We start from the raw sequence: 23,284 nt of genomic DNA, 5'->3' as shown, positions 1-23,284 counted from the left end.
TCCCACCTCCCTGTGTCACTGCTATGACTCACAGGCGGTTGTTGGGCGACTGCCGTCCTCTTCCTGCAGCCCGTGAACACGCCAGCAGAGTCAGCACAGATCTCTCCCTGCTACACCCCTGAAAAAACAAAGCATGGAGTATTGACCTTGTCAGAGACCCGCTTGCTGCTCTCTAGATGCTCGTGCTGTGAGCATGCTGGTTTTAGTGTCTAGAGTAGTGTGCGACCGGGCTTCTGCAGAGGGCAGTAATGCTAAAATTCCACTGTGTAAAGAAGAGCAATGGGATAATGGTACAGAATAACTTTATTAAGCAAAAACAGGGAAAGTGCATTAAGCAGAACCTGAGACAAAAATAGAAAAATGTACATTTTCAACACCATACAATGTAACTGTGTCCATTATCTTTTTTTTATATTCCATTTGTTTTTGTTTTGTAACAACACATAGATGCTTTTGTGTAAAACGAATAATGCTAATGATGCTTTTTTAATTAAGTCTTCTATATATATATATATATATATAGATATATATATCATATATATATATATATATTATATATATATAACAATAGTAAAAAAAAGTGGCAAGGATGTATTTTGTTGTTATCAAGCAGAACCTTAGACAGCTGAATCTGTAAACCTCAGGTAGCTGTAAAGGTAAAAACTTACTTAATCCATATCCAAATTTGACAGATCTTTCTCAAAGCGTGACCCAATGCTCTTCGAACCCGATGCAATGTTCTCTTCTGACTCCTCCTTTCCATACAATTGACTTGAGATGAAAAGCTCCAGCATTTGCTCGGTGACCACAACATTTCAACAAAATTTATCTTGGAAGTGCAACATCATGAGTATGCACACCAGCGAATTCATCAACAGCAATACCATGCTGTTACGAAGCTTGGTTTTAACTGAGGTCACCTGGGAAAAGATTCTCTCCACAACTGCGTTGCTCAAGGAGTTGCCAAACAAGCCAGTGCACAGTGGGCCAACTCTTCGAACAGATTTTGTCTAAGCAGATTTTTATGCTTCAGAATCCCAGACCAAAAGGTAACTGTATCATCTGGTACAGCTCCATCAAAAAACAATTCTTCTGACCAGTTTGTTGGCAAAATCATCCTATACTGCTTTTTTATTACCTTCTAATTTTGCTGTTTTGCTCAAGACATTGCTGAGGTGTAAGCCACTAAGTCCCTCTGGCTTGGGAGACACATTTCTACCTGCTGTATGGCTTCCATAAGAAAATTCATGCAACGCAATTTGATTTCATCAACTTTTGCTTGATGAAGAGCTGAATTTTGATAACCTGTTACATACTTCTTGGCTTCGGCTTCAAACTTTGCTCCAAAATCTACTCTTTATGGAGGGAGAAAATTTCCATGCTCATCACAAACTCTGCTGCGCAGGATCTAACTGTGTGTGTAGCACTCCTTACGCATTTCCTCAGGGTCAGCATTGGTAGCTTGAAAAAATGTATTGACGCTTTCAAACTCCATTGTGAGTGGAGACACAAAATGGAAATAGAAGAAATTGACTGGATCGCAAAGCATTTCCAAGATTATACCTGCCTTATACTGAGCATCATGGCTACTAGCTAGCTCAGCTGACATGAAGTAGGCCTTTAGCTATTCCCAGTTCATTAGGATGTTAAAAATAACTTTTCCCCTGACCAGCTATTGTGTTGTAGAGAGCTTTTCAAAAGGAAGGGCTGTTCCTTTACGCTCATCATCACGATTCATGATGTCAAAAAGTGATTTGAATGACTTTCGCTGCTCTGAGCTCTTTGAAAACCATTAAGAATTTCAGCCAGCAGAAAGCCCAGCTTTGCAGGGAGCTTGTTAAATGCATGTTGAATGCTGAGAGCTAGTGAATGGCAGAGGCATTTGACCTGGATACGATTCGGGGCTTTAGCAGCAATTCTCGACCAAACAGAATTGTCTTCGCACACCGTGACTGATGCTCCATCGCTTCCAAACCCCAGCCAGTCTGACAACTTGAGGCCAACACTCTCAATGCATGCTTTCACAGCTTTGAGTACATCTTCCCCCATTGCCTGTAGAACAGGAAGCGGATTGACAAAAGCAGAAACTATCTTGCAATCCTTCTCATTGAAATGTCCTACAACCACGCACATTTGCTTATCAGTGGACACATCTATTGGCTATTAATTGAGCAAAGAAAACTCTTAACCTTGACATCAGCATTGACTTTCAATGCAGGAGAAACAACTCGTTATGAGCTGTGTGCACTTTGCTTGGTGGAGTTGGATTTTTTCAAGGCTACTTCCTTTAGCATGTCTTGATATAACTTCACTGAGGTGGTCGATGGTCACAATAGCACAGTGACAGGACATGGTGACAGCTAACTCGATTTCAACTTGTCTGACTTCCTCATTGGCACTAGAAACTTGCACAACTGGCAGAGGCCTTGAAATGGATGCACCATTAACTTTCTGAGCTTTACACTGCTTTGATGATTAGACAGATTAGAAGCTCTTGGCTGGATGGGTACACTACACAGCTTACAAAATGTGTTTTCTGTGCCATCTGATGCTTTTGAAACCGAAACATATTTTCTTCCCAACTATTATTATATCTCCTTCCTCTATCGTAATTGCCTTTCCATTTGGAAGTCATTTTCAAATTAGTATCAAGTGTCATGTGGTTTTCGTGAGCAAACATGTGACCCATGAAAATGGAACTGGATCAGGATGGGCAGTAAAACTTAAAGGACACTGGTTAACAACAACAACAAAAAAAAACAAGTTTATGTATTTTTGACTGGTAATATTGTTTTGATGTGTGTCGGGATTAGTGCGCCATCTAGTGTCGTGGATGAGTATCGTAACATATATGTTATGATTACATTTAAGAAGAAATCTCAAGTTAATACTAAAAAAAATAAAATTAATTCGACAAAGATGAAAAAGCCAAAAATATGCCAGAATGCCAATTTATATTTTCAGAGCCAAACAACAAATAAAAAGCCAAAGTTCTAAAATTTGGCTTAAAAAAAACCTTGCAGAAAACATCAATTTAGGAGCGCATTTGAAAAAGAACTTAAGTAGGAATAATATTGATTGCTAATTACAATTCTGCTCTTGTAAACAGGTCTGGTTTTAAATGCATTTTTTTTTTTTATTTCCTGATCTATTTTTGACAAAAAGCCTTGCCTATTCACACTTGTTGTTGACTGTCAAAGTCCCACACCCATGATGACTTTTCACTTACTTTAAAAGCTATTACTGCCGCTGCCCATTGGCTCTGTTTGTTCCTTACATCATCATAAGCAGCCAATAATTTGCAAAGCAACTGCAATGGATTATACCGACAGGACAGAAAGGAGGCAGCCAGCTCAGCTGTCTCCTTTTGGCTGTACCATTTTAGCTGGTTGTGGACTTCATATACCACTGTTTAACTGAAAGTATTTATCAATTATTATATTTATTGTGGAGCTATTATCTGGGTTATCATCCATTAACATAAGGTATTCAATCTTGACAACCTCATAGATCGGTCTGTCTCTCAGGATCTGATACAATTATTGTTCTCCTTTTATTAAATTATTTGGCACATCTTCATCTTCTTTACCATTTGTGTATTTATTTGGTTTCACAGTACCAGTAGCACCTACTCTTAAATATTAAAACACCTCTGATAATTTAAACTGGGATTTCATCACATTCTCTGCTGTTCTTGTATTTCTTGTAAGTATCTTTCTCTGCCTTTCATCCATTTCTAACCTTGATTTACCCTGTTAAAACCACATCTAGTGTAGCACGTGCCATTGGATATACACACCCTTATATAAACCCTGTTTGCTTTAGTAGTGGGTTAGCTGTCAGAAAATACCAATCTAGTAACATCTGGAGGAAATGCACTTAAAACTATCAATAGCTTCTCTAAAACACGCACACACACACACACGCACACATGCACACACATATCAGATTCTTTGTTTTCTTTATGAAAGGCGTAATTTTTTTTTTTTTTAAAAGAACCCCTATGTCATGGTAATGTGTGCAAATCTCAGTGGATTAAACCTCAGACCAGCTGGTGTTTAAACAAGTCTTATGCAATCATACTTTACTTTTACTTTAACTGGCACATGGTAAGTACAGTTGATAATGATAATATCTGCTCAATATTTCTTATAATACCTTTAAATCTTCAAAATATTTTGTCTTTGGCCAAGATTTAGTGTATGTGTGTGTGTGTGTGTGTGTGTGTGTGTGTGTGTGTGTGTGTATATATATATATATATAATTTAATCCAGTCTTTCTTTTAATTCTATGTTAACGATACAACATGGGAAATAAATTACCTGAGTGTTCTTAATAGGCAGTGAGTTATAGCATTCAGTTGTTTTGTAAAATGTACAGGAGTAAATTAAAGAGAAAAGGCTCTGAAATGGTGCACCCGTGTGTGTTGCAGTGGTCAGAAAGATCTGCAGTTGGAATACACAGTGTGATTGGAGGGGGTTGGAGAAGCAGGTTGAAGGCCATCATACTAATGGAAATATGTATGACCATGGATAGGCTACAGATGCTCATTAGTGTAAATGTGCTTTGCTATATAATAAATAAATATATATATATATATATATATATATATATATATATATATATATATATATATATATATATATATATATATATATATATATATATATATTTATTTTTTTTAATTTATGAAGGATCTGGAGGCTGGGTGTTACTTACAAAACCAGATGACATGGCAAAATCTGCAGTGCTTCAAGTGGTTATTGGAATCCTTTTTCACTCTAGCTGTGTCTTAGGATCTTCTCAGCCAATGCCAAGAGTCTACTTAACATATGAAGGTAAGCTAAAGTTCAAGTCTTATTTACACATCTCATTTCAAAGGTGTCATTTAAAAATGATTTTTTAAGCTAAATGTCTGTCTAGATGTGCTGCTAAACTTTTTTTGACCAAGACAATAAAACAAAAATTGTGGGATAAAATGAAGAAAAATCACAGGAACAAATAAGCAGATTGAATAAAAAAAGGAATAATCAGTCAATCATAGGAGATATGATACAATCACTGTAATTATAATATCTGGGCACCCTTTCTTAACGCCATGCCCTCTGCACAGTTAAGTTTGTGTAAAATTTATGATGTTTCTTGTTACATAATATTTTCTTTTCTCCTTTACAATTACTTTGAAGCGGTGTATTTTCCTTACAACCTATAAGGAAACAAGTATTTTCCAGCACTATTGTAATAGAAAATGTTCATGAATTACTTCACTCTGGTGCATTTTAAAGGTGTAATATTTAATATGAAAATATGAATTGTTTATAAGACACTGGTACCTATATTATACAGTCTAAAAACCTGTGAGAATAACTAATAAACTCAATAAGCAGAAAATGTTCTGACAATAAAACAAGAGGAAGAAACAGAGGTACAGAAAAAGCAGAAGAAAAGTGAAACTTTTATCTTCCATCAGATTCCCTGTGAAAATCATTTTTTTTAATAGTAATGCATGGAGGGGTGATACAGTCAATCAAGATGTCCTTGTTTAAGTGAGATTCATTTGCCGTGTACTAGTGTGGTAAGGATGTATGATACAATATGTATCATTTTGACATTGCTTTTGAAGGGACCTGCTTCGCTTTGCTGCCTTGGAGTGCTATTTGCAACCGCTATTAACACGTTTGAATGTTTTTTGCGGTTTTGCTCATGTGCATACAGGCTTGGCTTAGGAATGAGGCTACCATGGTATGCTTTAAAACCATACTGCAATACATTGCTGTCATAACTGTATTCTCATCACTCTTTCTTGTCATACATGAATTATTCTTCACATTACATATTCCCTACTGTATCTGCTAGTCTTGTGTTCAGGAAGCAACAGTTAACATACTTTCAACTAATATGAACTTAAGGTTTTGGAAACAGGAATGGAATAAATGTAGTAGGATTGCTGAATCAGTCAAAGTATTGTTAGCAGTGTTTTTTGCTTGAGTTTGTCACTGGTTGCTTTGCAGCCAGTGTTCCCACTGCCAGCTCCTTGATTTAACCCTTACAGAAAAGTTGTAAAAATATCACCCTAACCTGGGAGATTCATTAGCAGAACACAGTGACCACAATGGATTTGGAACAGACACTGCAAAGTGGTTCTGATATAGTAGCACACTGACACTGCTAAGGTTTAAAGGCACTGCAATGGGTTACCAGTTGGTTAACATCATTGTGATAGTGTGCATTGGTATCTTAATATGAAAATGTAGGTACTATTTCCCTGAGCCTTGGAATCTTAGTACAGTGTCATCAAATTGCCAATCTAGTGCACTGAATTAGAACTGAAGATGAGATACATTTGTAATGGAGACCAGTTTTAACTATTGGCAGACATACATCTGTGCAATATTTAATTCATATTGAGATATTTCCAAATGCCTTCCAGTGTAGACATGCACATACACAATTGAGCTTGTATTATGTTACTGAGCTTCAATCACATTTTTATTTTGTTAGATTGTTTTGTTTTTAAAATTAGAGATTGCAAGATAAGGGTGTTTTTCTTGGCTGTTCGTGTTTTTATGAAATTATGGTTTTTAGCTGCATTCTCTCATAGAACAAATTATGAGTCTGTTTCAGGTTCAGGATAGCGTTTCAGGATTCATCAGTCCTGTAAGCTTTCAAAGGGCGTCTACCTGTGGAATTGTGACCACCCCAACTCAGAAACCTGATTAGTCGATCCGTGGGGTATAATTGTCAGGCAACGCTATGCAAAGCATCTGAGTTAAGTTATGTTTTAAGTGACTGAACGTGTAGTTTAAGAGCTTTTAGTTGTCCATAAAAAGGGTAAAAGCTGAGTCAAAACTGGAAAAGGGAAAATCAATACTTAGATCAGGAGTTTACTCAGTCAGATTCATTACACTTGCTAAAGTACAGAATCTTTTTCTTTGCTAGATAATAATTTCGTTCTCCGTTGTCCCTTCTTGCTCAACAGAATGGTTGATGCAAATAAAATATAATAATAAACATTCAGTTGAAAGAAAAAACATTACGTAAAAATGTAATTTTACGGAGTTGAAATTAAATTAAACCTGACGCATCTGACAAGCGCTTAATAAATGGACCGCTAAGGGTTAAGGTTGCTCGCCTTGTACAGACTACAGCGTGTACGATTTGTTGCAGATGAGACACAGGTTTACCACTGTTTTCCAGTGCACTAGTCCAGTAGCTTGCTGACATCCACTCTTCCAAGTTCCTGGATGTAAAGAGGCAATTGCCTTCTTTTGTGGGATCGCAGGACACCCACTGACCTTCAGGGAAATTGTTATGGTTTATACCTGGTACTAAAAGATAAAGCATTCCAAGCTATAGGCAATAGACATGATGAAACAATCCAGTGATAGGCCACATATTTGTTCACAAACCTCTGTGTAATTGATTCTACCTGAATAATATGTTTTATAAGAATTACTATGACAGAAATCTTAAAGACTTTGTAGGTTTAACCAAACCCCCTTCCGCATAAAGTAATCCATACAGTTTTGTATAATATCTGGGTTTTAATTTTTGCCTATTTTTACAGTAATGTTATGATCTAAAAAATATAATCTTAAACAGTTATCATAACCCTTAGCAACCCCCCTAAATTTAATGTGATTGTTCACAGTGATTATTCACATTTCACATTGGTCCGTGAACTGATCACTCATTCACATGCTTTTGTGTAAATGGAAACTAATGTTAGTTTTAAGATGCCATATCTGCCATTCATCTGTAACCAGAATTTCAGAAATGTGGTCACAGCTACAATTCTTTAAAAGGCAGAACAATTGAAAATTTTACTGCCTACAATACAGACTATGAAAATGCCAGCCACAAATCCTAGAATGAGATCACTAATAACGTCATTGTATGCAGAGATTGATTGCAACTTTCTGGCAAGTGCTGTTATTTTTTTTTTTCTGAAAGATACTCAATTAAATGTCTGGTTTGTTTATTTCCGATTTGGTTATGGTTTGTGCTAATCAATCAATCAATGTTTATTTTATATAGAGCCTTTCATACTGGACCACCATCACAAAGCGCTTTACAAGATGGAACAATGCATAATACATTACATACAGTGAGATACAGGGCATACATTAATACAAACAGTAAAAAAAAAACAATGCAAATACATTAAATACAGGCTTAATACATTAAATAAAAGGATAGGATGTGAATTCTAAACATTGTGGATGAGGGTGTCAAACCTGAAATAGGAATTTAGACAACAGCTAATAACAGATATCAGGCTTGAAGAGCATTGGAAGCAAGCTAATGATTATTTGGAGTTAAAAGCTTTGAGAATCTAGTTCATGTTTTTTTTATAAAGCCATTAATTAAAACTGGGAATAAAAATTAAAACAGCTGATTTGATAAAAATAGAAGAGCATAACTCATGAAAGAGCATGGGCTCAATTTAGTGCAGCTGCTTCCACTTGGGCAAATATGAGAGCGTTACTGAACCGCTGTGTGGCAAAGTGGCTAGTGGAGGGGAACAGGTATAACGGTGATGCGATGCAGGAGTGACAGGCAGACAACAGTTTCCAGTGACAAGGTGCTTTTATTTATAATCCAGGTCTGGTGACCGTTAAATAATAAATCCCCGGCTATACACAACAATGTGTAAAGCACGGGGATAGCAATAATACAGACACAGTCCCGAACGAAACGAACACACGGTCACCAGTCCTGGGTGAGTGCAGACGTGCTTGTGGTGGGTGAAAACACTGTATTTCGTGACGGTTCCGTGCAGTGGTGATCCGGATTGTGCTGACCCTGGTCGACAGCTCCGGACCGGTGAGTTAACTGTCTGGTGGTGCAAAACGCAGACAATTACAAACAAACACAACAAAACACAACACGTAATTCTCTTTACAACGAGAGCTCCTCTCTCGCTCCTTCTCTCTCCAAGCGTTAACCCAAACGAAGGAAAAGATCAGCGTTACCCTGGCCCCTATATGTAATCCCGCATGATATCTAGGTAAACGGTTGCAGCTGCCTTATTACTTGCAGCTGCCTCTCGTTTACCTTTCAAATCAATACGGTCTTACAACAGAGTCGCGCTTCCATCCAGGCTGACCCACTTCCCTGACCCGGAAACGAACTGTCAGGCCAGCCCTTCCAGATACTTCTCCTCCCGTTCTTTAGCGCCCTCACAGGTTGGGAGGAAGATTTATCACCAGAACTCATCTTTCCGTCACATATCCCACCGCTCAGAGTGGAGCCGAAGGAACACTCGGCTAAATCTACCTTCCCCATTACTCCCCCCTCCCGGGAAAAATAATCCGCATTTTGGTGGTCTTTCCCCGCACGGTGTACCATGTGGTACATGAAGGGCTGCAATGCCAGATACCACCGAGTTATCCGGGCATTGCTGTCCTTCATTGTGCTTAACCACTTGAGTGGGGCGTGGTCTGTGACCAGATCAAATGAGTGTCCCAGCAGGTAGTATCGTAAAGAGTGAGTAGCCCATTTAATGGCCAAACACTCTTTTTCGACTACGGAGTAGTTGCGTTCCCGAGGTAACATTTTTTTACTGAGGTATAATATCGGGTGCTCTACTCCAGCTACTTTTTGGGACAAGACTGCACCCAAACCTACATTCGATGCGTCGGTGTGGAGGATGAATCTCTTGGTGAAATCTGGAGTAATAAGAGTGGGGGCCTGGCAAAGTGTACGCTTAATAGTATCAAACGCTCCCTGACACTCAGCTGACCATTTAATTAAATTTGGAGCACTCTTTTTGGTGAGGTCGACTAACGGGTTAACCACTGTGGCGTACTCGGGGATGAAGCGGCGGTAATAACCGGCTAAGCCCAGTAGTGACCTCACCTGAGTCTTGGTTTTGGGGATCGCTGCATCAACCAAAGCCTGGATTTTGGTGACTACAGGTCTCACCCTTCCATTCCCCATTAAAAATCCCAAATATTGAGTCTCTGTTTTGGCAAACGCACATTTCCTCAAGTTAGCTGTCAGCCGGGCTGCCCTTAGAGACTGAAGAACGGCTGCAACCCTAGCCAAATGCTCTCGCCAGGTGGAGCTGTATATCACCACGTCATCAATATACGCTGCTGCATATTCATGATGTGGGCGTAAAACCTGATCCATCAGTCTCTGAAAGGCAGCGGGCGCACCATGTAGCCCAAACGGCATGGTTTTAAAGTGGAACAGCCCTTCTGGTGTTGAAAATGCGGTTTTCTCTCTGGAGCTGCGGGTTAAAGGGATTTGCCAGTATCCCTTCGTCAGGTCCAGAGTGGAAATAAACCTCGCTTTTCCCAGTCTGTCTAAAAGTTCGTCGACCCGAGGCATGGGATATGCATCGAACTTAGCAATAGCGTTCACCTTTCTGAAATCCACACAGAAGCGGTTGGTGCCGTCTTTCTTAGCCACTATGACGATCGGACTGCACCACTCGCTCCTGGAAGGCTCAATCACCCCAAGCTCGAGCATATCACATACCTCTTTGCGAACGCCACTTCGTCGACTTTCCGGGATCCGGTACGGTCTCTCTCGCACTGTGACACCTGGTGGAGAGATAATGTCATATTCAACTAAGTTTGTCCTGCCGGGCACGTCAGAAAAAACATCGCTGAACTCCTCAATAAGCTTACGCAGCTCTCTTTGCTGATCCGGAACCAATTGTTCCCCCATAGAAATCGCTCTTGTGCTCGGGGTCTCTGGACAGGGACCTAAATCATCCTCCATATTGCCTGGGGCTATAAATAAGACCTCCCTTGCCTGCCAGGGCTTTAATAAATTGACATGATAAATTTCACGTTCATTTCGGCGATCGGGCTGTCTAATTTCATAATTTACTTTCCCTATAGCCCGAATCACCTCATACGGCCCCTGCCATTTAGCACACAGTTTCGATTCAGATGAGGGAAGTAGCAGCATTACCTTGTCCCCTGGTCGAAAGGTTCGAATCCGTGCATTTTTGTTGTAATGCTGCTGTTGTCGGTGCTGAGCCGATCTGAGGTTGTCTTGGGCCAAACGACCGACCAAATCCAGCCGATCTCGTAGTAGGAGCACATACTTCACTACATTTTTAGACGAGCCTTTGTGCTCCTCCCACCCCTCCCTCAGCAGGTCGAGAATGCCGCGAGGCTGCCGGCCGTACAGGAGCTCAAAGGGGGAGAACCCCGTTGAACTCTGCGGCACTTCTCTCACCGCAAAAAGGAGGTAGGGAAGAAGCGATGCCCAATGTTTCTGCTCCTGTGTTACAAATCGCCTCAGCATCGACTTTAAGGTCTGATTAAAACGTTCAACCAAACCGTCCGATTGTGGATGATAAACGGACGTCCTGATGGGACGTATTTTTAATATTTTGTACACCTGCTGTAACGTATTGGACAAAAAATTGGTTCCGTGATCAGTCAAAATCTCCTTGGGGATCCCTACTCTAGCCATAATCTGCGCTAACTCGGTGGCTATTGCAGCTGCACTAGTGGACCTCAATGGAACTGCCTCTGGGTATCGCGTTGCATAATCCACCACTACTAATATATGCGTATACCCAGAGTCAGAAGGTAGCAAAGGGCCCATTATGTCCATTGCAATGCGCTCGAACGGAGTGGAAATAATCGGCAGTGGGACCAAAGGAGCGGGGCGCACTCGACCTGGCGCTACTCGCTGGCAGTCTGGGCATGTGGCTACATATTTCGACACATCAGTATGAAGACCGAGCCAATAGAATCGAGCCAATATTCGCTCCCTCGTCTTCTCGGCTCCGAGGTGCCCCGCAAAAGGGATATCATGCGCCAGCCTCATGACCTCGGTCCGACAAGACGGGGGAACCAATAATTGTGTTACAGGCTGTCCTGTGCCCGCGGCTAGGTTTACCCTATATAGTAATTGCCCCTTTATACTGAAATGTGGATATACTAGCGGCCCAGCGCCATCAACATCCTTACCTTCAATGGACCGGACCTGCCCCCAAGCGTGCACCAGTGACGGGTCGTTCTTTTGGCCCCACACTAGGTCCGCGCTTGAGTACCACGGGTCCGGTATATTGAGAGGGGCTGGAATAACCTCTGCCCTAGTCGGCCCAGTAACCTCGCTCTCTCGGTCGCACTGCGTTCCCACTCCCTTCGACTGGCGTTTGTTACCATTACAGCACTCTCCCACCAGACCCCAGCCTTGTCTCAAAGACGCTCCCTCCCATTTCGCGGTCCGTCTCTCCTTATTTGTTTTTCTAGGACGGAACAGAGGGGAAAACATTTCAGGATGAAAAGGAAACACATCACCAATCCGTTCCTTTTTCCCTTTTTCTGCCACGTTTACGTGTGTGGCTGAGACTGCCATTATTTGCACCAATTCTTTGAATTTTGGCCAGTCTCGGCCCAGAATAACTGGGTGCGGCAACCTTTCCGCCACCCCGACTACAAGGTGACGTTTTATCGGTCCTACCGATAAATATACTTTTAGGGTGGGGTATGCCGCCGTGTCTCCATGGATACAGGAGATGGCCACCTGACCTTGTGGCCGCCACGACATACCGCCCAAGAGAGCTGTCCTGATCAAGGTCTGCTCACACCCTGTGTCCACTAACGCGTGGGTTTTCACATTCCCTAAAACCACGTCAATCAGACAGGGCCCCTCCCAACCGTTTTCCCCCTGCTTACCCGTTCCAGGTGTCCAGTTGCATGCAGCCACGTCACACTCCATAGCAGCGGGGCATGACCTGGCCCTATGTCCTGGCTGGTTACACCTAAAACAGAGTGGAGGGACAGAGGGGGCATAGGTTAAATATCTGTCCCGCTGCTGGTAGGGCAACGGGGCAGGGGCAACACCTCTACCCCAGCTGGGGGCCATCCTCGGTCTCCATGGGGGGGAGGCAAGGGGGCCCAACGGGGTCGGCGGTCTGGGAGGTCTGGGTGCCGGGACCGAGGGTGATGGTGGTGGTGTTGGAGGAGAGGGAGGGAGAGGTTGGTTCCTGAGCAGGGCAGGGGCTGACAGGATCCCGACCCGGGCTGACGTCAAAGAGTCCTCAAAATCTTCGGCCAATTTGACCGCCTCCTCCAGGGTGTCAGGGTTGTGGCGCCGTACCCACGCCTGAGTTTCGGCGCCGACCACATGGCAGAATTGTTCCACCACAATGGCTTCCCCCATTTGTTGAGCGGTCTTCTTCTCTGGGGTCAGCCAATGGACCATGTGGTCGCACAACCGCTGTGCCACCACCCTGGGGCGTGTCTCCGGGGCTCTCCGGTACTCGCGGAACCGCGTCCGGTGGGTCTCCGCGGTGATGTTGAGACGACGGAGGATAGCCTGCTTGACTAGGTCATAGTCAGTGGCGTACTGGTCGCTCAGGGCTTGGTAAGCTGCCTGCGCTTCCCCGATCAGGCAAGGTCCTAGCTGGCTTGCCCAGAACTCCCGAGGCCATCCCGCCGCGGTTGCCAGCCGCTCGAACGCCACCAAAAATGCCTCCGGATCATCCTCCGCCGTCATTTTCATGGCCCGTGCCTTCGGGGCCGACATCAATGATGTTCCGGTAGGGGTCGCTCCTGCAGCAACGATCAGCCCTACCCGTTCAATGAGCGCCGTATAGCGCTCCTCCCTCCGTCTCTCCTCTGCATCCCGTCTGGTCTCCAGTGCCTGCAGCAACTCCGCCAGCGCGTTGCGGTCCATAGTCCCGTGTTCTGACACCACGTGTGGCAAAGTGGCTAGTGGAGGGGAACAGGTATAACGGTGATGCGATGCAGGAGTGACAGGCAGACAACAGTTTCCAGTGACAAGGTGCTTTTATTTATAATCCAGGTCTGGTGACCGTTAAATAATAAATCCCCGGCTATACACAACAATGTGTAAAGCACGGGGATAGCAATAATACAGACACAGTCCCGAACAAAAACGAACACACGGTCACCAGTCCTGGGTGAGTGCAGACGTGCTTGTGGTGGGTGAAGACACTGTATTTCGTGACGGTTCCGTGCAGTGGTGATCCGGATTGTGCTGACCCTGGTCGACAGCTCCGGACCGGTGAGTTAACTGTCTGGTGGTGCAAAACGCAGACAATTACAAACAAACACAACAAAACACAACACGTAATTCTCTTTACAACGAGAGCTCCTCTCTCGCTCCTTCTCTCTCCAAGCGTTAACCCAAACGAAGGAAAAGACCAGCGTTACCCTGGCCCCTATATGTAATCCCGCATGATATCAAGATAAACGGTTGCAGCTGCCTTATTACTTGCAGCTGCCTCTCGTTTATCTCTCAAATCAATACGGTCTTACAACAGAGTCGCGCTTCCATCCAGGCTGACCCACTTCCCTGACCCGGAAACGAACTGTCAGGCCAGCCCTTCCAGATGCTTCTCCTCCCGTTCTTTAGCGCCCTCACAGGTTGGGAGGAAGATTTATCACCAGAACTCATCTTTCCGTCACACGCTGTGATAGCGCACGAAAATGTGATTTAGAAGTTAGGTCTCATACGTGTGCTAACTCACATCAAATAGTGAATTATGAGGAGGGTTCTCTTAGTGCTACAGGCAAACAGTGTGCTTGCCGCATGTCTCCTTCCAGGTCAGTCTGAAGCAGTTGGCAGATGTCAGTGATTGTTTGTCTGTTAAGGCGAAATTGCTGCTTACATTGTGTGTCAGACAGGCTCAGAAAAGTCAGGTGACTTCTAAATATTTGGGGATATCTCCTCCTCTCTTTGTCTGGCCATGTAGAAATCCAGTGTACACTTCATATTTATTGTATTTCTCTTTTTTCCTCTCTTCCCTGGTAGTTTCAGCTGTATTCATATTCAACCACACAATTGCTCACAGTTGTAATTTGCAGACAGTTTAGATCTGGTTTGACATGTCAATTGAATCACATACACTAGCAGCTGTTGATGGTTTGCTAAACGCGACAGTTGTATGTAAATGAGGACACTCCCCTAAAGTGCAGCCCATGTCCAGCGCTAACGCTAACTTAAAACACAGGTGCTAAATCACAGCTGGGCAAAGTCTGTTTGCCAATATGTGCGCATGATTTTGGTGAACTAACTGTCCCCAAAAGTGTTTTGCGGTTGCCTTAGGGGTTTGCGAACGTTGCTCTATGTGTTCGTTTCAGTAAACCGGACTATCAAACCATGTGCCAAGATTCATTGTACAATGGAAGTTTCAGGAATCTTGCAAAAATGTATATATCAAACCTATTTAAAAATAAATGTATTGCACGAAAAGGAATTCAAATTTAAAAGTAAATCAAACTTTAAAAAAAAGAAAAATGATATTACGAGCATAGACGTGAACACCTTTCTACGCAATGGGTGCCTACGATGCTACCCAGTGTACGATGCAAAGGCTTACTTACAGTTACAACAAAACAGTACCTTGAAGCTTAAAGGCCTGGCCTAGTTAGTTCAAGAGATTGTATTTTAGCAACTACAAATAAATTGCAGGAAATAGGTTGCGTTTTCTCATCTGATTTTGCAATGAAATGGAGTAGTATTTTGTATCAGGTAGAATATTTCAATCTAGCTTTATCCCTAAAAGATAAAGCATTCCAAGTTACAGGGACCAGACATGGTGAGACAATCCAGTGATAGACCACATATTTGTTGACATACCTCTGTGTAATTGATTCTAGTCAAATGATGTCTGTCATAATGTTTTATAAAATGCTCTGTAGGCTTCTAACCAAATCCCTGGGTAAAATCACTAGTGTAGAAATAAACAACAAAAACCAGTTGAACAGTTGGGCTGGAGCTCTGCCTGTTGTTTTTGCCAAATGTTGAAATCAAATATTTGAACATAAAACAGCCATCTGGTGAATCGTAATTAATTCTTACTGGTTTTAATGAAGTATTAAGGAATCATAAAAGCCAAGGGTTTTTGTAAAATAATTGATTACCCATGTTTAAGTTTAAAACATGAAAATAACATTATAAATAGACTTAATATTTTAAACGTTTTAAAAAGGAAACCTATTTATGTAACATAGTTACGTCCAACCCAAACATATCTGTCAATCTTTATTTAAAACCCAAGTCTCGCCCCTATTCTTTGCCTTGCTTTTTTGTTTGTGGATCACTACATAGCCCTGCAGATTATCAATTTAGATATAAACTGGCTACTCGCCAAACTTTTCTTTTTCTTCTGAATCTAAATCTAGAGTTGACATCCTTCAACTCAAAATACAAGCAAAAAATGTTCAAAGAAATCTGTCCATCCTACTGCTTCTCCTGTTGACCCACCTAGCTTGCCACCACCTGACCTGGTGACTCAATCTCTGATGATCCTGCTACTCACGTTCCTACTGTCTCGGTCACCCAGGCTTCTGATGCTACAAATCCTCCCTGCCACTCTAAACATCTTTGCCTCCGGAATGCTTCTCCAGCTCAGGTTATCATTAAAGACTGGCTCTTTGACAAGCTTTTTAAAACTCCCTTTAAAATAAAACATATTTAAATATATCCTCATATCTCAGTTCAGCAAACCAGGCTTTTAAGCGGTCGCTCTTTGCTCAATGTGCGTGCCCCCAATCCTGCTTTTAGATCTCCAGCCTGCCTTGTTACCTGATCCTTTAGCTTCTCTACATCTCCAAATTACCAATGATTTCAAGTAACTTTTTCAGCCTCCCAACTCTGCTGTTTCTTCAATCTCCGATGGCCTGGATAGGTCTCATAACAGGATTACTCACTTAGAACCAGCAGCTCTCCCTTCCCCCGCTTCAGCCATTATAGCTGCGCCTGTCAATTTTATTCAATTTATTAATCAAAAAAGGGGTATTCCACTGCAGTGGAGTCTTACATTCGTTATTCTCTCGGCCCAACAGAGTATTGTTAACATACCCAGAGTGGAGGCCATCTCATCGGCAGAACCAAAGGTTTCCTCCTACAGGGTGGGTTTTTCTTCTCCACTGAGCAGCGATATAAGTCTTTAATTCCTCATCAGATTAGGTAAAAAAACACCTGGCCCTTTTTGCATGTCATTTCTTTTCTCTTTTCCAACATTCCAGTCTCCCCGCAAGGGTATCGAAGTTCTACTCACCTTAAAAGTCTGACCACGTCGATCTCCGTAGGCAACCCTTGTAAGCTGCGGAGAACTTTGGGCTTCTTTTCATCTCTTCTATGTGTACGCTATCCTATTTCAGTTCCCCTTGTGTGTAGTAACGCTTGCTTTCCAGCCTTGGAGGCTGACCATTTTGGTTTCACCTCCATGAGGGCAGCTTTCCATGAGCCAAGGGAAAACCTGTCCACTTTCTAAGTCACAAAGCACTTCTCTCCTATTACAATCCCTGAGGTTCTTAAAAGTTTAAAAGGACACTATAAAGTGCAAATTTAGACTCAGAATAAGTCTGGAGTCATTTATTTTGTTATTATGCATTCCCTTAATGTAAGGACAGACCTGGCCGCCAGTAACAAATGAAATTCCCCCTTACAATGACATATCCTATATTTATCAGATTTAATATATATATATATATATATATATATATATATATATATATATATATATATATATATATAGTGTACTGTGCAATGTATTTTAGATGTTTCGTTCTCCAAGATGTTTGGGCCAACCTACCTGCCGAGTTCCTTCAAAAACTGTGTGCAAGTGTACCTAGAAGAATTGATGTTGTTTTGAAGGCAAAGGGTGGTCACACCAAATATGGATTTGATGTAGATTTTTCTTCTGTTCACTCACTTTGCATTTAGTTAATTGATAAATATAATCTATTAACATGTCTATTTTTGAAAGCATTCTTACTTTACAGCATTTTTTCACACCTGCCTAAAACTTTTGCAAAGTACTGTGTGTGTGTGTGTGTGTGTGTGTGTGTGTGTGTGTGTGTGTGTGTGTGTGTGTGTGTGTATATGTCTCAGAATTTAGCCCGCAGTATATTACAATTACCATTATACACTATAAAAACCAAAAAAACAACAGGATTTTTTAAACACTAGTGGCTGGTTATTAGTTTGCATTCTATTCTAATTGCTAGTGCTTGAAATAAAAATTGTATTTCCTGGACGTAAAACAGAGCAGATGTTACTATTATGCCAACTAGTCATTTAATCTGTGCATCAGTAGGCACTAAAACATGATCTGCAAATCATTTTATTTGTTATTCTCAATATCACTGACAGTGGAATGTTCGTCTAAATATCACAGTCTCATATTATTGGTTTTGTAAGGGGAAGAATGATAGCCTGCAGGCCATTATATCACCAACAGTTTTACTCAATGCATGTTCACAGCAGCAGGTTTATATAAACGTATGGCATTGTGTATTGTAGAAATAAACTGGGATAAAAGAATTGCATACTGACTTCTCTACGACCAGAGACAAATGTTTAGTCAACATAGTTACATTATATTATTGAATCCTACTAAAGTCAATCAAAATTTTAATGAAGTTATGTGTTTAAAGACTCCTGCCAACTTTTCTCAGACAACATGGTATGTATAAAATTGGATAAGTCTGTATTACCCCCTTGAGACTTAAACCACATACCTTCAGATTATAATCACTTTAATATCTTTATATTGTTCTGGTCTGTTTTGCCATTCCATTTGCTATGTAGATCTGATATGTGCAGTTTTAAATCAAGCACATATTAAAATAGTGCAGGCCTCTTAGAGGTTGTTTTTCTTTTCTTAGGATAACCAGGAGTGTGAAATTGCAAATATAGCATGACGTTATTTTTGTGCAACAGTCTTCATTTAATATGAATCATGTTAATAGGTATCATAACTGATGACAAATAAACAAAACAAAACAAAAAAATTGCTTTGAAAAACATGTTTCAATTCAACATTACTTGGACGGCACTCCACTCCTAACAGGATGAGGGAACAGCTCCAGTCCTACAACATTGTGGAAATAACGGCACTGCATTTTCTGACAAAAAAATTACCCTTCAGGCAGCATTCTTAATTAGGATCACAGGAAACACAGAGCAAATCCCTAAAATGATTAACTGGGGGTAAGAATTTAAATCAAGGGAAGTAATGTTAAAACTGTACAATGCATTAGTAAGACCTCATCTAGAATATTGTGTTCAGTTCTGGTCAACTCGCTACAAAAAGGATATTGCTGCTCTAGAAAGAGTGCAAAGAAGAGCAACCAGAATTACTCCAGGTTTAAAAGGCATGTCATATGCAGACAGGCTAAAATAATTTACTCAGAATCTATTCAGTCTTGAACAAAGAAAACTACGCAGTGACCTGATTCAAGCATTCAAAATTATAAAATGTGTTGACAATGTTGACCCAAGGGACTTTTTCGACCTGAAAAAATAAACAAGGACCAGGGGTCACAAATAGAGATTAGACAAAGGGGCATTCAGAACAGAAAATAGGAGGCCCTTTTTTACACAGAGAATTGTGAGGGTCTGGAGCCAACTGCTCAGTAATGTTGTTGAAGCTGACACCCTGGGAACCTTCAAGAAGCTGCTTGATGAGTTCTAGGATCAATAAGCTACTAACAACCTAACGAGCAAGATGGGCCGAATGGTCTCCTCTCGTTTGTAAGCTTTCTTATGTTCTTATGTTCTTATGTTCTTACTCTATCTGTGCAGGGGCTATTTAAATAGGAGTAACAATTACACCCTGTTCCTAGTACTTGCAGTATACTAGACAGGGGAGGATTGACACAGCAAACCTCTACGTAAACCAGGTTGGTTTTAATAGCGAATAAACTGCTGCTGTAGAATAGATTCTATAAGACAGGGTTGTTACACTGTGAATTACAAGGCTGCAAATGCAAGAAAGTTTATGCAGCTATAGCAAAAGAGCATGGTACAGTAAAGGCTTACCAGTACTATTGTACCTAATTTTCTAAACACCATAAATCAAACTGCGTTTTTATTTATTTATTTAATTTATTTATGTTACGCTTAGTAACTGTTTGTTCTTTTAACTGCAATACTTAAAGCCCACATCAATGGAAATCTAAAACAAATGTATAAGATTCCTTGCAATTTTTAACATTACCAAAAACATGTTCACATTCTCCAGCCAGACTGCATAAAGCCTATATAATACTATATTGTGCAATTCAGGTGACCTGTAAAATTCTGACCGCAACCTTAACCCTGATAAACAGTTCAAATCAGATTGACCATGGCTTATTTTGGAGGGCTTCCTTGCGATGGGCATTGAATGAACACCGTGTATGAGCTCCCTTCAAATATAAGCCAATGAAGCAGTGATGGCTTTTTTATTGTAGAACTGCTTCTTTACATTTTATTCCAGAGTGTGAAGTTAACAGGCAGGGAAGATAACAAGAAAGGCCTCTGCTTATGTCTTTAGTATGCTTTGCTATTGTGAGAATATGATTTTTAATCATGTGTAAATTACACTAGCATTTCAATAAACTGTATATGTCCATCTATACTAAAATATTTAAAGTGTTGGCTGATGAAAACTACCCAAAGGAAGTTAAGCTGAAAGAATATTATTGTATTTATCTTTCGACACAGCTGTGTTTGCATCTGCATGTGTGATTTATTTTGTGGTTGGTAATAGATTACCGTCCACTTTGAGTCCAACCAGCATACAACCATAATCTGGTAAATATTTTTTAAATTTGTACAAATCTATAAAACACTCAACGGTGGTATATGTACTAATACAAAAAAAAAAATGTAATGACAGATGTTTTAATGTTTTAACATCTTTAGTTTTCAAAGACATTGATAAAGACTGGTACATTGGTCAAAAATGTGTCATTGAATTGTATACAGTTTTTTAAAAATTGTTTAAAAGCAACAGTTAATAGAATTCTACCCAAATGCAGCACAAAAGTTCAAGAGTCTATAATAAAAGTTTGGATAGGAATTCAAGTCAATTATCATGTTAACCGTGTGGAGCTTGACAGACACAGTGCAGAAGGATGCACAATAAGATTGAGGAACCCAAATCGTTATGATATTAAACACTAGCATAAATAAGTATTTTAAATATTATTTAATGGTACACGTACAATTGACACTCAAAAACATTTTGGATTTGGTTCTGAGGGATGTTACACTGTGGTCTTACTTTGCTCTAGTGCACATATTTCAGTTATACTGACCACCCATTTTCTTTCATTAGATCTTCTTGCTGATAACGCATTAGTAAAATATGTCCACCACTAAGCATGCTTTGCACACATTAATGTCAAAGGTCCCGAGAGAAATTCGGCAAGGGCCCCATTTATCTTAACTGTGGTGCATGTGTTCACTGTATTCCTGCTTTTCCTGGTCTGTACATCCTTATACAACCTGACCACTGTTTTATTGTTTACAGTTTGTATAGTACATGACTGCAATAAAAACAATGTTGAAGTTTTGTAGAAATATCATTTTAAGCGATGTACCTAAATGACAGTGATACTTACTACATTGCTTTTATTTTTCCCCCATCAGCATAACACAACCTTAACACATAACATAACATGTAATATTAATGTGAGCCAAATACATTAACCTTTGTATAAGTCTGTGTAGGGATCTATTTTTTAAATATTCTGGCAATATGTATATCCAGACGGGCAGCTCCCTCAGGCCCCTCCAGACAGTTTACTCATGCAAGTGCAGCTGTGTGTCTCTTACATTTACTTAATTTATTCATGCTGCCCTTTCTTTATGCGCGCAATTGAAAACTGGCAGAGAATTAAAAACCACAGGCTGGACATACTCTTGTACAAGTGCATCCTCCTTAGCAAAGTTTGGAACCCATTAAAAGTTTTGCCCTAAGGGTTTTTTTGGGGGGGGGGTTGCATTAGTTTAGCAACTGAAGCTGCAGTAACTATGTTTGAAATCTTGACTGCTTTAACTGAGGCACCCAGAGAAAACTTTAGACCATTCAAAACTACACCCCTACAAGGTTTTGCTGTGTTTGCCTCTGAGCTTCGTTACATCCGCATCTCAGAAAGCATCTGGTGCTTATCATTGCATGATATAGAGTACGCACATCGTGTCATCCCTTCAGCAGCTGCTCGTAGAGATGGCTAGGTGTCAACACCCCACCATTACGTCATTCTAAAGACTGGCCTTCAGCTCTACACGCTGCCAAGGTGCCTGGCACCACGTGGATGAATCTGATCCCTTGAAAGGTGACTTTTGCATGTTATAAAGTTTCCAGTGCTTGTTAATCAGAGTATGACCCTGGATGACTTCTGCTGGGGTGCCCTGAATAGCAATGTATATAGTTCACCTGAAGACATTATTTTTCACAATATATATATATATATATATATATATATATATATATATATATATATATATATATATATATATATATATATATATATATATATATATGCGTGTAGTTTTCAAATGTATCGGTTGATTTTCAAATATAAAAGTTTCTTTTCTAGAGCTTTTCGAAATTAAATATCCTTTTTTAGAAAACATCGTTGTCAAAAACGAAAACACCTTGACCTTTTTTTTCAATGTTGTTTTATCTAATGTTAATAAAAAAAGTCGTTAGCAATTTTTGGGCAACGTTCCAAAAATGACAATTCAAAAGTATTCATACCCTTTGATGCTACGATAGTATTGTTTACAATGTGTTAGAAATGTCAATATCATAATGCAGAACCTAATTCTAGAAATGTCTAGAAAACACTGGATTGTAGGTGAACATTCTTAGAGTGTATAAAAGGGTTAGGCATAGGATGACTGCTGTCATTACCAATAAGTCAAGATGGGAAAAAGTAAAGAGCTATCTAAAGACAGAAAATGATTTATTGTCATAAAGCTGGAGAAGGATACAAGAAGATTTCCAAGCATTTGAGTATCCAAATTTCAACTATTGTTTCAATTACCAAGAAGTACAAGACTCGTGGTCCTGTCACAACACTCTCTCAGTCTGGAAGAAAGAAGGTTCTTTCACCAAGAACAAAGCAGAAGACATGTGAGGAAGGTTATTAACAACCCAAGATTGACTGCCAAAGATAGTGCCACACTGATAGTCGTTATGTTTGGAGAAAGTCTGGTGAAGCATACAAAGAAAAGCAACTGTCAAGCATGGAGGTGGTAATATCCTTCTATGGGGCTGTTTTTTCTTTAATGGCACAGGAAATTTAGTTCCAATAGACAGTAAAATGGATTCCATAGCATACCAAAAGATATCAGCCAATCATCTGAAACCCTCTGCTACAAAACTTGGTTTAAAGCGCAACTGGACCTTCCAACACAACAACAATCCAAAGCACACATCAAAATCTACTTCAGAATGGTAAAAGAAGAATACAGTCAAGGTTCTGGAATGGCCTAGTCAAAGTCTCGATCTAAATCCGATTGAGAATCTTTGGTATGAATTGAAGAAGGTTGT

The 23,284-nt window shown here is 40.5% G+C and overlaps 1 protein-coding gene across 1 annotated transcript in view; it reads left to right on the top strand.

The window, feature by feature from the left end:
* sema3c (sema domain, immunoglobulin domain (Ig), short basic domain, secreted, (semaphorin) 3C) overlaps nucleotides 1-23,284 on the top strand; it is a 65,507-nt gene that overhangs the window by 2,441 nt on the left and 39,782 nt on the right. Inside the window, exon 2 of the mRNA XM_041257513.1 lies at nucleotides 4,695-4,838. Coding sequence (XP_041113447.1) covers nucleotides 4,733-4,838 — 106 coding nt within the window. The 5' untranslated portion in view covers nucleotides 4,695-4,732. The remainder of the gene's footprint in view (nucleotides 1-4,694; nucleotides 4,839-23,284) is intronic.

Source organism: Polyodon spathula, chromosome 8, assembly GCF_017654505.1.
Source record: "Polyodon spathula isolate WHYD16114869_AA chromosome 8, ASM1765450v1, whole genome shotgun sequence".
Lineage (NCBI taxonomy): Eukaryota > Metazoa > Chordata > Actinopteri > Acipenseriformes > Polyodontidae > Polyodon > Polyodon spathula.
The sequence above is the reverse complement of the archived record's forward strand: the minus strand, read 5'-3'. Positions and strand labels throughout refer to the sequence as shown.